This window comes from Martes martes (assembly GCF_963455335.1).
Source record: "Martes martes genome assembly, chromosome: 5".
NCBI classification, from domain to species: Eukaryota; Metazoa; Chordata; class Mammalia; order Carnivora; family Mustelidae; genus Martes; species Martes martes.
In genome coordinates, this window is record NC_137892.1 from 68,192,980 (window position 1) to 68,207,775 (window position 14,796).

At 41.9% G+C, this 14,796-nt stretch overlaps 1 protein-coding gene across 2 annotated transcripts in view; it reads right to left on the minus strand.

Moving 5' to 3' along the window:
• Positions 1-12,178: 12,178 nt before the first annotated feature.
• The window catches only part of PTCD2 (pentatricopeptide repeat domain 2), a 33,355-nt gene continuing 30,737 nt past the window's right edge, over positions 12,179-14,796 (minus strand). Inside the window, exon 10 of one of the 2 annotated variants that reach the window (XM_080804283.1) lies at positions 12,179-13,144. In XM_080804283.1, the coding sequence (XP_080660409.1) occupies positions 12,920-13,144 (225 nt within the window). In that variant the 3' untranslated portion in view covers positions 12,179-12,919. The remainder of the gene's footprint in view (positions 13,145-14,796) is intronic. The other variant, XM_080804284.1, reaches the window with a different exon arrangement.

Genomic DNA, 14,796 nt, shown 5'->3' on the forward strand with positions numbered 1-14,796 from the left:
CCTAGTACCATTTAATTTACTGGTCTCTCATCTGGTATCCTCTGCATGGAGTCCAATGCCTGGCACAAGTTGGTGCTCAATAATTGCTGAATTAAGAACATAATTTTCCAGATATATTTGGATACTCATTCATCCATTTGCCCAATTATTTAATAAAATTTATCAGGTACCTACTGAGTGCCAAGCAATATGAATGTTGGAGAGACAGGAGTGAACAAAAGACATCAATCCCCTGTCCTCATAGGGTTTACACTCTAGAGTGAGGATTGGCAAGATAATAAATATTTTTGGCTTTGTGGACTATGCAGTCTCCATTGTAACTACGCAACTCTACAGCTGTAGTGTGAAAATAGTCAAAGACAATATGTAAATGAGTGAGAGTAGCTATATACCAATAAAACCTTACTTAAAAAAATAGGTAGCAAATATGATTTGGCCCTCGGACTAGTTTTTCAACCTCTGTTTTAGAGAGAAGTCAAATAATAAACAAATAAATATATAATTCAAATAGTAAGTGCTTTAAAAAAAGAAGAAGAAGGAAAAGGAATAGAGAGAAAAGAAGGTGGAAAGTTAGTCAGGGAAGGCTTGTCTGAGGAGATGACACTTGATAGACATCTGAATAAAGTGAGGGAGCAAGGTAGAGGACCAGCCAGTGCAAAGGCTCTGAGGTACGAATGTGCTGGGGTCTCCTGGACCAGTAAGAAGGCTTGTATGGCATGAAAGAGGCAAGCAAGGGAAGTAAGAGAGCTGAGGTTGCAGAGGTGAAAGGGACCAGACTGTGTTACCATGTGGACCTGGAGTTGATTCTGTGTGATGAGAAGCTTGTAGAGGTTTTGAGAGAGGGAATAACCAATAAGAAGGGGTCAGGGTGACTTGACATCCACCCCTCACTTGTCCAATGGTGGATTTGAGTGAATTAGGAAAAGGCGCTTCCTATAGGATGAAGCAGTCTTGGATTTTAGTCTCTAGTCAGCCCCTCTGTCAGGCATCTGTGGTTGGGATAAAGTTTGGACTTCACGGTCCGTGGTCTTCAGTGCTGCTTAAGTCACCTGAGAAACTCCAAATCAAATGTTATCAAATGGTATTCTTGAGCCCTTCTAGGACTTTGACATCTTTGGCATACAAAGTATTGTCATTAAGACAATGGTTTCTGGGGCTCCAGCTCAGTGTTTTGGGGCAAATGGGAGGGTACTGAATTTTAGGGGTATCCCTTCCTTTTCCCCAGGGGTCACAGTCAATTCCCGAGACCTTTCACCCCTTAAACAAGCACTTCCTTTTCTTCATGTTGAGGTAAGGCAGAGGAGTACAGATGAAGGAAACAGGGCAGAGAGTAAGCAGCAAGGTGCCTCTCTAAGTTATGAAACCTTGTGTAAAAGAAACCTTGTGGTGATAATGACAGTTTCACTTCCTGTTCTTTGTTGAACTACAGGTTGTCAGGAAAGCCCTGTCACACATTTATATGTAGGTTAAATTTCTCAAAATCTGAGCCACAACAGCCTAGTAACTGTGGGGAATATGATACAAATGCTGCTGTGCTATTGTCATTGTCAGTGGATAAATCTCTTTAGCAACTTGATGTGGTTGGTTTTCTTGGATCTGATGGGAACAAATCCAGCTACGGGCTCCCTCTTTGTTAGCTGGTCTTCCTTCCTTTTTACTGATTGTTTTGGACAGGGATTCTGATAGACAAGATGAAGAAATAAAATGCATTTTCATTTTCATTAAATACTTCAGGGCTTTCCAAAACAACCCTCGACAAACTTATCATAGGCCAGCATTTTTTACTTTTCTATGTGTTTTTAGAGGTTTTGACACCAGGGATGAAAATGTGCTTTCCAAACAATGTGGACTTTACCTAAAAGTGTTGTCAACTGAGTCATAATGAGCATTGTGGTTCATTCTTTTCCCATTGTTGTCTTCATTAGGTGTACGATTTCCCCTAATCTCATGCACAGACAGTCTTTGACTTTCTACCCACAGGTCTGATTGAGCATCTTCTATTCATTTATCACTTTCTAAGAATGAGAAAATCGGACCAACTCCTATTTGCCATGGATGAATGCAATTTGGGTACCTCAGCTTAAAACAATAAAGATGAAAGTGATGGAATCATATTAATTTTGTGCTAATAAGCATCTTCTAATCTGTAACAGAGGATGGAGGATGTAATCCCAGAGTTGGACTTTAAACTTGGATCTGAATTTCAGAGTTGTTAGTAGGTATCTGAATATTAGGTTTGGAAATGTTGAACTGGCACACACATTGTGTTACTTCTAATCCATCCTGTTTTCCAGGAAAACGGACACTTGCTAAATATTCTCTGTTGAACAAACTGAGAAAGTTGTAATGTACCTTGGGTTCCAGTTAAAGAAAATTTTAGCTGGTGAATCTTGTCGATGCCCTACTTTGAGGGACTTAACTCACGTTGAAAGCTGCATAAGACACCGGGCATGGGAGTTGTATTTGGGGAGCAAATGGGCAGCTCCAGATGGTTTTGTTGCCTTTCTACAGAATATAGCCCAGGAGGAGTTGGTGAAGAGCATGAGTTTTTAGGCTTGTTGCTTGCTTTTCTCAATATGGCCCATTCAGAACTTCTCCCTTGAAATTAGAACTTTATGCTAGGGAGAAAACAGGACTGAAAATGAACCTGAGGCTTCTCCTAAGTTCCAGTAAAGCAGCCTCCACTCTGAGTCAGTGAGTGAAAGAGTGAGGACACAGGAAGCTAGACTCCGTCACCAAAGAGCCCAAAAAAAGGGATCTAAAATATTTTTTTCAAAGGAGAAGCATGAATAAAATGATGGGGAAGACACAAAATAGAAGAACAGAGAAAGAAGAAAGAGGAAGTAGAATTCAGGAGGAAAAAAAAAATCATAAGGCATTAGTCCATTGAAATGTGAGAAAGGCAAAATCACACCCAACCTGCTCTAGCTGGGTTTACCTATCAAAACTTTAACTCAGAGACATGGGGACTCCTCTTACCTATTTATCTCAGAATCTTCAGTACAGAGTCAGGAGATATGCTAGTTAAAGTAGCAATGGTGTGCTGGTTATCTTTGTTTCCTCCTATCTTTCCAAATGTTTTACACCTGAAAGTATGAAATAATAACTTAAAAGTATGAAATAATCAATAACTTATAAGCCATGCCCACAAATAGAAAGTGAAATGTAAAACTGAGATGGTTTGGAGGAGAAAAAAAGGATTTTAAAAATAAACCCAAATGATCCACATGAATAAAAGATTTATACTTTTGGTCCAGATCCATGTCCACTGAGGTTAGGATTTTGACTCAAAGGGGATAATAAAGGTTATGGAAGGTCAGGGATATAGAAGTCCAGAGCTGCCATTCATACCAGTTGGTTCACTGGTTAACTGCTTAGCTCTCAACCTTGTCAAAAACAGATCTTGCCTGAGTGAGCTTCATACTACCGATTCTTTTTTTTTTTTTTAAGATTTTATTTATTTATTTGATAGACAGAGATCACAAGTAGGCAGAGAGGCAGGCAGAGAGAGAGAGGAGGAAGCAAGCTCCTCGCTGAGTAGAGAGCTCGTTGCGGGGCTTGATCCCAGGACCCTGAGACCATGACCTGAGCCGAAAGCAGAGGCTTTAACCCACTGAGCCACCCAGGTGCCCCCATACTACCGATTCTTTACCAGCAGTGCAGGCCTTATATCACGGTGAGATCACCCCCACCCTGGGCAATGTAGTGGGACACTACCTTCATATGGTCTTCCCTCTGCCTGCAACACCTGATGGGATCAAAGCCTGCTAACACAGAGTGTAAATAAAGACTTATTCCTGGCCACGTCCACTCCAGACTCCTAGAGGACCAAATGCCCATCCAGCAGGTGCTTCAGGAGTGTTTCATTTCATAAGTGAGAAAAATCAAAGAGAGTATGTGTGGGATAGCATGGACTATAGGATTCTTACCCATGCCTTTTATCTTTCAGTACCTATGTCCTTGAGCTGTTGTGCCCAAGCCATACCAACTCCATGGGCCACATTCAGAATCATTCAAGGTTTCTTTACTTTATCCCCATCAGTTGTTATAGGATGTTCAGTTGCACAGAAGCTCCTCTAGGTACTTTTTTTAAAAAAGATTTTATTTATTTATTTGACAGAGAGAGAGAGAGACAGCGAGAGAGGAAACACAGCAGAGGGAGTAGGAGAGGGAGAAGCAGGTTCCCCGTGGAGCAGGGAGCCTGATGCGGGGCTTGATCCCAGGACTCTGGGATCATGATCTGAGCTGAAGGCAGATGCTTAATGACTGAGCCAGCCAGGCGCCCCTCCTCTAGGTACTTTTGGTGGTAACCTGAGAGTTATCTATTGTATACTCATGAACAAGTCATCTTGAGCAAGAACATCTGCACTCCCTTCCTCCCAGGCTTGGGTGTCTGTCAGGGACATCCTTCACCAGAATTCCCTATCCCACCGTAATAATTAGTATTCTGTGAATTCCCAACGCATATTAAAGGTTTGTGATAATGAAAAGGTGATCTTTGACCTATTCCTAGAAATGGGCAGTGATAAATACACCAGGATACTGAAGTCTCCCTTATTTTAAAGGAGAAATCTCCAAGACTTCGTAACTCCATGACGATGGCTGGAGGAGATCTGTTGCTGTGATTTGATGGATTTGAGTAGGGTAGAAAGACAGAACAAATAATTTAAATAATTTAGAGCCTAATTCCTTTTCACTTCTCTCACACATCAGTATGATTTTAGTAAGTAACAGCAAACAATTCATTCTGGGTTCTTTATTCTTAATTTAGGAGGGAACTTTCGCAAGTGAGACAAAGGCTCATTCTTTTTCTTTCATAAGGAGCTGAGGATATTTTTCCATGAAACATCTAGTATATGCCCCCCACCCCCACCCCCACGTGCATCAGAATGCTGTCTACAGAGGGTCATCCTGTTTTCTCTCTTCTAAAAACACCCTTTCAACACGGTAATTCTCCAATTTGAGTGAAGGCAGCATTCTATATTTTCCCTGAAGTCTATCTACCTTTCCCACCTCGAGTGCACTGTGGACCTCTGTTCTCTCTGAATTCCAGAAATGGAAGACGATTTCAAAAACTCTTTTTAAAAATAGTGACTCTGGGCGCCCTCTGCTGTCTACTTAAGGTCTTCAGTTGCATACCAGTAATAAGAGCAGGGCATGAAGGCAGGGTGGGATTACTGAAAAAATCCAAACATACACCATACACAAACATTAAGTATGTATATGTGTTTCTTTGTACATGTAACATATGCATATTATATGTATGTCTGTGTGCATGCATATATACCTTAACTGTTTTTACTGTGTGGCCCCTTCAAGGTTCTGCTGAATCAATACTACAAACTTTCCTGAAAAGTGCACCTATGAGCATGTGCACGCACACACACACACACACACAGAGCCACCATCTGGGCACAACAATACACAGACAGAGTTAACAACGTGAGCTTTGGCATCAGACCATCTGTGCTTGCCAACTCCCTGCTATTACATCTATGGCCAAGAACTTAACCTCTCAGAGTTTGTTTCCTCATCTGTGAAATGGGGTTTTCCTGAGGGTTAAATGAGATACTGTATACAAAGTGCTTTGTATAGAGCCTGACAATGGTTAAGTCTCATTAAGTGTTAGCAGGGTTTTTGCCTTTATCTTTTAAACCCTATCATACTGAGCCCTGTTGTTGTTTAAATTCCTTGTTACTTCAGCATCAGTGTGTCAAAGAAAACGCGGTGCTCATCTAAATTGGAGATGACATTTCCTCTGCTCTCCACAGTTTTACACAGGGAGATAAACCCTGTGGCCCAAAAGCCTCATGTGGCATTGCTTCATCTGTCCTGGCTTCTCAGTGAGCAGCATTCATGTTGAATTATCTTCGGACGTGCATGTGGCCATCCTGCCACCAGCGACAGAACATATTCTTTAAAATGGTATTAATTCAGTAATTTCCAGCCATGAAAGTGAAGGCCTCCTTAATGCTCTTGAACTTAATGGCGACACAATGTGTCCCCGTAGAGTGCCGTGGGACATACCAGGAGGTTCTGCTGGGTTGCCAGGCGTGTGACTTGGATTCGTGGATTTGAAATCCATTCGAGTTGTAGGGCAGTCACTTTGCGGGGGTTACGCCTTCTTTGAATGTGATGTACTTCAACAAGATGATCCTGCTGCCTGGAAATGAGGGAGATCTGGGGAATTAAGTGACGTGAGGATGCTGGGCTCTTTTGGGCGAGGAGCTTGGCCTGAGTTAGGGCAAGGAAAAGGAATCAGGAAAGATGAGGGATACTAACTGAGCTTGGCCTGAGTTAGGGCAAGGAAAAGGAATCAGGAAAGATGAGGGATACTAATTGAGCAATGAATGGGGGCTCCAGGTGCCTTTTCCTCTCAGGGCCTAGTTAAATGAGGCCTTCGTCTATCTTAAGCACCCAGCTTTGGAGTATTTCAGCTGCAGGACAGTGATTACCAGCCAGATGTGGGGTTTTCTTCCCTCTGGGCCTTTTTTCCCAGACCTCACCTTTAATCACTGTGGTGAAGTTGCCCCTGATGTTCTTGGAGGCTGCAGTACTTGGAAGATCAACTCAGTAAGACAGGCAAGTGGGTAGGTGTGCTGTTTGGCAGTGTTCTGGTCTTGTTCCACCAGTAGCTGGGAAGTTTCATGTAAAATCCTATGTCCTCCCCCTACTCTCCCTTCTTTCCAAATCACTTCTGTCTCAGATTAGCCAAGAGCCTAGAAACACTGGGGGAAAACCCCATGGAGAAAAACTAAGAAAGAGGGCTCTGGCCAGGGCGTTAATGCACTCATCACCTACACGCCCTTCTCTGCCATCTTGCTTCTTAAGGGCTTGGCTCTGTCTCATGTAAAACGAAGATAGAAAGAGCAGCCGGTTTATGAGAAAGTTGTGAAATATTGAAAGCAGAGCATAGCAGGCTATACATATTAACTAAAACCTGCCATTAATTAATTCACCCTTTCAAAAAATATTAAGGCCACATTTTAGTATTGTGGTATAGTATTATACTACATAGGAACTTTGGGGTCATGTAAAACAGAGGTAGGATAGTTTGTCCTTCAGAAGACACTAGCTATACTTGGAAAAAGTCCTTTAACAACACAAGGCAACGTACTTTACATGTCAAAATGAATGACAGACTATTGGTGCTATCGAAGATCAGAAAAGGTCCCTGTGTGTGTGTGCACATGCGAACAGGCACATGCCACTTACTATCTATGCCGTGGGGTGATAGAAGTATTACGCCAGACTTACCCCAATCATTAACAATGTGGTCATTTCCACAGATGCTCATTTAATGTCTGTTCCTCTTGCAGAATGCAAGCTCATGATAACAGAGGGCATTTTTTAAATCCCGTTTTGACTCCATGTTAACAAAAATATTTTAATCAGGATTACTCCAATATCAATTTTTGCTCAAGGTACTTTTGAGGTAATGCCACTTAAACCAACGTAATTCCTTGATTCATTTTTTTAATCTTGTCAAGTTAAAGGTATACATTCTCTTTTTAAAAATTTTACTAACATATAATTATTATTTGCCCCAGGGTTACAGGTCTGTGAATCATCAGGCTTACACATTTCACAGCACTCACCATAGCACATACCCTCCCCAATATCCGTAAGTAGTATAAACCATATCCCTTTAAAAAATCTTTTTTACCACAACAAGATGGGATCAGGAGGGAAACAAACCATAAGAGACTCTTAATCTCACAAAACAAACTGAGGGCTGCTGGAGGTTGGGCAGTAGGGAGAGGGTGGTTGGGTTATGGACATTGGGGAGGGTATGTGATTATGGTGAGCATTGTGAAGTGTGTAAGCCTGTACCCCTGGGGCACATAATACATTATATGTTAATAAAAATAATTTTAAAAAATCTTTTTTACTTTTCTGAAATATTTCCACCAGGGGATTAATTCACAATGATTTGGCTCACCACACATTTTTTTTACACATAATGTATGTCAAATTTGTAAACAGAAATATTATTAAGTAAATTTGAATCTTGAGTTATTTTTGTCAAGCTCTGTTCTATTCTGCCATGTTGCCTTAGTTTACATGGATATGTATGCACATGTGTGTGTATGTATACATGTGTCTCTGTGTGTGTATATATATATGATTTGAAAACACTAAAGAGATACACTTTTTACTAATCTTTAATCATAATGACCTGGGACTCCTGAATCATTGATTCCAGGGGAGAGGATTTGGGACTGAGGTGGGTCATCAGTGTGAGGATCCTCAGGAGTAGAGGCAAAAGGCACACATATACACCTCATCGGGTACTTGCTCAGGAGTCCAGGCACAAGGCCATTCTTACCTGCTCTTCCCTCTTTGTGACAGCAGAGACCAGAGGACCCAGAGATTGTATCTGAAATCCAAGTCTCCTGTGCACATAAAACAAATACAAGCTTCCTCATAAAACAGTGGTTTATACTGTAGTCCCCAGACTAGCAACATCAGCACCTGAGAATTTATTAGGAAGTCACATTTTTGGACCCTGCTCCAGATCAGTGGAATCAGAAACTCTAGAGATGGGGCCTAGCATTCTGGGTTTGAACAAGCTCTCTAGATAACTCTGATGCTTGCTGAAGTTTGAGGACCACTGCCTTATACTCAGCTGTCATCATGGCTATGAAAACGAGAGGTAAAAGGAACATATCCAGAAAGACCAAAGATTTGCCTAAAGAAAAAAAAAAAATCAAAGCTTAAAATATCCTTTAAGCAAGATCAAGTTGCCCATGAATTCCTCTCTGAGGTTCTCAACAGGAGTAGAGAGTGCCTAAGAAGTTTTTCTTTGCTTGCAAAGAAATAGAGAAAGCTGCAATTTTGCCTACTTGAATTGTAGCAGATAAATCCTTACCTCTCCATTACATTTTCTCAATAATAGTCACTAGGAATTAGTTCAATTTTGTATTAATTCCTTGGATCACTGTCAACAAAAATGTCAGCCCAAATTGCCCAGGATTTGTCTATTTCACCACTGAGTCTATTCTTCAGGAGGATTTTGATCACTCTGTAGGGAGTACTATCTATAGAAGCAAAGAGCAAATGACTAGGCTGAAGGTCTTTAAGTTCAACATGGCAGGCTAAAAGTGTTCTGCTTTAGGAAAGGGAGGTCTTCTCCCTGTGGCATCTTAAGAGCCTTTCATAGTGCCCTGCCCTTTGTAGCTGCTTAATATTGATTTGGTGAAGGAGTGGAGAAACCGTAAGAGTTCTGCAGCTTGAAATGCCTGCTCGAAGAGGTGACACGTGAGTTAGATCTTGAAAAATGGGCAGAAAAGGATGGATAAAGAGGGAGGGCATTTTATTTTATTTTATTTTAAAGATTTTATTTATTTATTTGACAGAGACCACAAGTAGGCAGAGAGGCAGGCAGAGGGTAGGGGGAGCAGGCTCCCTGCCGAGCAGAGAGGCCGATGCGGGGCTCGATCCCAGGACCCCGGGACCACGACCTGAGCCGAAGGCAGAGGCTTTAACCCACTGAGCCACCCAGGTGCCCCAAGGGAGGGCATTTTAGGTGGGAGAAAAGGATACATAACAGGTTGAGCAAAAGCTTGGGTCAGGTCTAAATGTTTGGGACTGAGTGGAAGGCATCGGAGAGAAAACACTCTTCACAGGGGCTTATGATGACAACAAACAGCTAACAAAATGAATTAGTGAGTTAAATGAATACTCATCCTCTCCTATGATCCCTACTGGGCTAGGTATAGGGCTGACAGTGGAGAACAAGACAGACACGACACCTAAATCTAGTGAAGAACAGAGTGGTAGGAGGATGGTCAGTGTGTGGATGCGTGAAGTACAAGAGCATGTAGGCAGCTCACCTAACCTGAAGTTAAGCAAGCAGGTGGCTCAAGAAAGCCTTTTCAGACGCCTCAGTTATGGCCTGAGGGAAGAAGTGTGGAGTAGCAAGGGATGGGGTGGGCTAGGCAAACCTGGGCCAGGTTAGGAAGAACCTTCTGAACTACGTTAAAGAGACAGCTTTATCCAGGGGGGTATGAAGAGCCCTCAGGAGGTTTTAAACAGAAAAGGACAAGTTTGTTTTGGAAATCTCACCGGTTGTAGTAAAGACAGCTGAAAGGACCAAGGATGGTGGCTTTAATTAGAGAAGTAGCAATGGGAAAGAAGTTCAGAGAGCTTGCTGGAAAAAAGACTCTGATAGTTTAAAGCATGTCAGTATTTCCTTGACATTTCCACCAATGGAAGCCGGAATGAATGCTCCCTCCCTTTGAACTGGAGGGGCCTGTGATTTGAGTGGAAGTGCTGCCATGGGACCTCTGAAACCAGGTCATAAAAGGTGACAACAGCTTCTGCCTGGTCCTCTTGAGACACTCCCTAGTACTGAGCCACTGTGCTGTCAGGGAGCGACACGTAAATGTTCTGGCCCCAGTCTCAGCTGAGGGTCCGGCATCAGCTGCCATAAATATTAAGTGAGGAAGCCTCTGCGGTGACTCTAATCCCAGCCATCAAGTGACTAAGAACCACCTGAGACACTGAGTAAGCACTGCCTGGCCAAGCCAGTCAATTCTAACCATAATGAAAAAACGATTGGTGGTGTTTTAAGTTCTGGCATGTTTCAGACATAGCAAGAGAGAACCAGAACACTCTCCTGGTAACACCTAATAAAGGAGGTATCTTTTTGTCTCCTTCTCATACTGTGCTGGACTCAATCAGGGTGACTTTTGGACTCTGAAGCTGCAGACATTTTTATAATAAATGAAACAATCTACAAAGGCATGTAATAGAGTTGGGGAATAAGATGTTCTGTCCAAATATTCTCATTAACAGAATAAGTACATGCTTTAGGCAAATTATCGATTGTAAAAAAAAAACACCATTTTTCAAAGAAATTATGAAATTTTGAAGAATGAAATGCTCACTATAGACTAAGCAAACTTTTTCTTTGATGGTTCTTTAGCCTTTAGAATCATCTATTAATTTTTGGAGTAAACATGAGGCTCATTAGCTCACTCTATACTCTTGCCCTTCAGCGTAACTTGTGGGAAGAGGTCGAAGGGCCCAGCTTTTACCAGCAGCAGAGCCACCATAGTCGCTGGCTGTTCAGAGCAGCAGGGCTTGGGAAGGTCATGACTGCTATTTATTGCTCACATTTTTTTTTTTAACTAATGAATGGTTGTTAGCTAACAACCAGGGCCACAGTCATACAGGGCATAATAGCCATTCGACTGCTCTTTGCGAACGTCAGAGAAGATAAAAGATAAGTTGGGGGACAGGAAGCACGCCCTATTATTCCCTAAGACTTTGAAGGTAGAGAAATCCAAATGCCTTTTTCTGCAAACACCGGACACAAAAAAAATACAACTAGGATTTTCTAAAGGCACAGAATGTTCCTTAGAAGGGGCTAACTCTTTACAGAGCATAAGCAGAAGGAAGAACGCATTTGTTATATGATTCTTCAACTAGGTACTCACATTCTGAATGCTACCGACAATAATAACAATAGTTAGCATTTAGCAGCACTTACTCTGTGCCACCCACGGTTCTGCTTGCTTTACATTTATTATCTCATTCCCTTCTCCAGCAGGCCTGTGAGGTGGGTCTGATTACCCCATTCAACAAATGAGGAGAGTGAAGTGAGCCTGTGGCCACACACTAAGCTACCCAATAAGTGGGAGCCCTTTCCTAGTATTCTCTCTCTGAAGAGACAGAACATGCTCTCTTGGGAAGGGTACTGGACTAGGAAGCTGGATTTTCATCTCAGCTTCACCTCTAACTAGTTCTACCAATTTGCACCAGTCATTTCCTTCACCTGAAAGATGATGGAATTCAATGAGGAGATTCAGACCATTCCTCCTACTCTAAAATTGCTGATTCTGTAAACAATTCTTGACTCTGAAAAACAATCAAGTTAAAAGTAAACCTTAGTTTTTGAAACGGCACTGAAGAGAGAGTGTACAGAACACTAGGATGACAGACAGGAGGGTCGGACATCAGGTGGGCCTTTAGAAACAAAAGGCACAACTCACCAGTGCTGTGTTTCAAACCATCATTTGACAGACCAGGATGAGGAAGCTTTAACCTGCTGTCACAGCACATTTCTTTTTACAAACAAAATAAAGCATCCCAAGAGAAAAGAGAAGATCATTAACATGACAATTGTAGAACCAAACATTTACGATCCACATAAAAAACAAAACAATACAGATAGCATTACGGGGTTTTTATTGGCACTTATTTTGAAAAGCACATGGCCTGTCCATAACCACAGTGGTAACCATCTAAATTTTGGTTTACCTATCAGTTCTCAGTTAGTTTGTGCTGCAGAGAAAACAAAACAACCTCAAGATGTTTTCTCAAGAACATTTTATTTCTCTCATTTTTGAGAAAATTTGACACTACTGAACCTTAAGTGAAAATTTCAAGTCCATATGCAGGTTCACAAGTATCTTATTTAAGGTCACAGATAAAGGATGACAGAAGCCATGAGAAAATCCTGGGTTATTGCCCAGTGTGGCACGCTAGGTTTTAGACCTCCTGAACTCATCAAGGGTATAATCTGCAAGTAATTACTCCCCTGAAAATTCACTGAAGCTGACCACCTAGGGTGAATTCCTTCCCACTGGGGCTTACTGGGTTCTACTCTGGTACCAGAGCTGGACTGCAGACCGCAGCCATGTTTCACAGATCCTCAGAGGTTTACACAGGGGAAGGGTCCTTCCTGAAGGAACAGAGCTTTCTGCTTGATTGTATTTAGATCTTCACAGGAGCACAACATTAACTTCTCTAGTCAGCATGCCAGTCCTCAACGCACTCGGAAATTTAAGAAGACCAAGTGTTCGTTAATATGCCATCCACTGGAGTATAATGCCTGATTTCTTAGGAAGCCATTGACTCACTAAAAGCAGGCCCCTTCCAGCTCAGACCCATGGGGGGTTTGAACCAAGGGTTACTCTGCCCACAGGGACTGATTGAGTGGCTGGAAGGTCCGATGGCTGATTGTCCTGTTGTTTAACAGCATCATGTGGGATTTCCTGTCCCCAGGGGTGTGGCAGAGCAGAGTATCCAACGTGTAAGTGGTGACCTGGCCATTTATGTGCAGTTTCCCACAGATTTCATCAAATCTGGCTAGAAGGGCAGGCACATCCTTCACTTTTTCCCTCGCTTTGGCCAGCTGGGAAAAAGAAAAGCAGAACATTATATGTCTGCAAGATTTCTTCTTTGTTCTTCTTATCCTCCAAGAAGCAGAGATACAAATGCATAAAAATGTACGGTGTATACCTATATGATGAAAACCAGGGTACCAGGGCACACAGAAGTATGAACAGATTCCACAAGCTATACACAAAATTCAGAATTAGTACCTGAAAATCATTCCTAATATCTCATAAAAAGGGTGTTCAAATGGTACATAATATACAATGAAACATACCAGGATAAAGAGTTAAATAGCAGTGGAAACAAAGTTTGCCCAATTTAACAATCAGAAAGGGAGGTGGGGCCAAATTATGTAAAGGTTTATAGCACATAGTATAACTTTTCTGGAATTCATTCTAGAAGCCATCAGAAGGTCCAAATTAGGACATGATCTGACTTAGGTTTAAATGGCTGTGTACTGACATGGAGGGTGAAGGCTAATTGGGAGGCCAGTATCGTAGTCCAGATGAGAGAGGATGACAGTCTAGACTGGAAAATGTATACATAAGATGGAGAAATAGATGTATAACAAGTATATTTGGGAGGTTCAACTGAAAGGATTTATTGTTGAAGATGTCAGGAAAAGGGAAGAATCAAAGATATCTTCCCAATTTGGCTTTAACAACTTGGTGATGGGTGAGGTTATTAATGAAGACGGGGAAGATGGGAGGACCGGATTTGGAGGGGGAACAAATCAAGAGTTCTGTTTTGGACATGGGTGAGATGCCTGTGAAAGGTCTAAATAGGCAAGTCAAGGGACTGTTAGCTATATACCAATATAATGCAAGGAGGAGACCAAAAGTATAAAAAGTATAAATATTTAGACCAAAAGTATAAATATCAGAGTCACAAGTATATAAATGCTATTTAATTCTATAAAAATAGGTGAGGTCTAAATTACAATGCAGAGGGGCACCTGGGTGGCTCAGCTGATTAAAGCCTCTGCCTTTGGCCCAGGTCATGATCCCAGGTTCCTGGGATCGAGCCCTGCATCGGGCTCTCTGCTCAGCAGGGAGAGCCTGCTTCCTCCTCTCTCTTGGTGCTTGCGTCTCTGCCTACTTGTGATCTATCTCTCTGTCAAATAAATAAATAAAATCTTAAAAAAAAATAAATTACAATGCAGAGCTACTTTGTAAACAAAATCAACATTTACTTAGTTCAATCCTTATTAATGATACAACCCATGGTACCTGGGTGGCTCAGTTGGTTAAGCATCCTACTCTTAATTTTGGCTCAGGTCATGATCTCTGGGAAGTGAGATGAAGCCCTGCATCAGGCTCCCTACTCAGGGTGAGTCAGCTCTCTCTCTCTCTTTCTCCCTCTCTCCTTTTGTCCCTCCCCCAACTTGTGCACACGCACACACACTCTCTCTCTCTAAAAAATAAGTAAATCTAAAAACCAAAAAACTTCCCTTAAAAAAGAAATGATAAAACCTAACATTTCTTTCTTTCTTTCCTTCCTTTCTTTTTTTTTTTTTAAGATTTATTTATTTGACAGAGAGAGCGAGACAGCAAGAAGGGAAACATAAGCAGGAGGAGTGGGAGAGGGAGAAGCAGGCTTCCCAGTAAGCAGAGAGCCTAATGTGGGGCTCAATCTTAGGACCCTGGGATCATGACCTGAGCCAAAGGC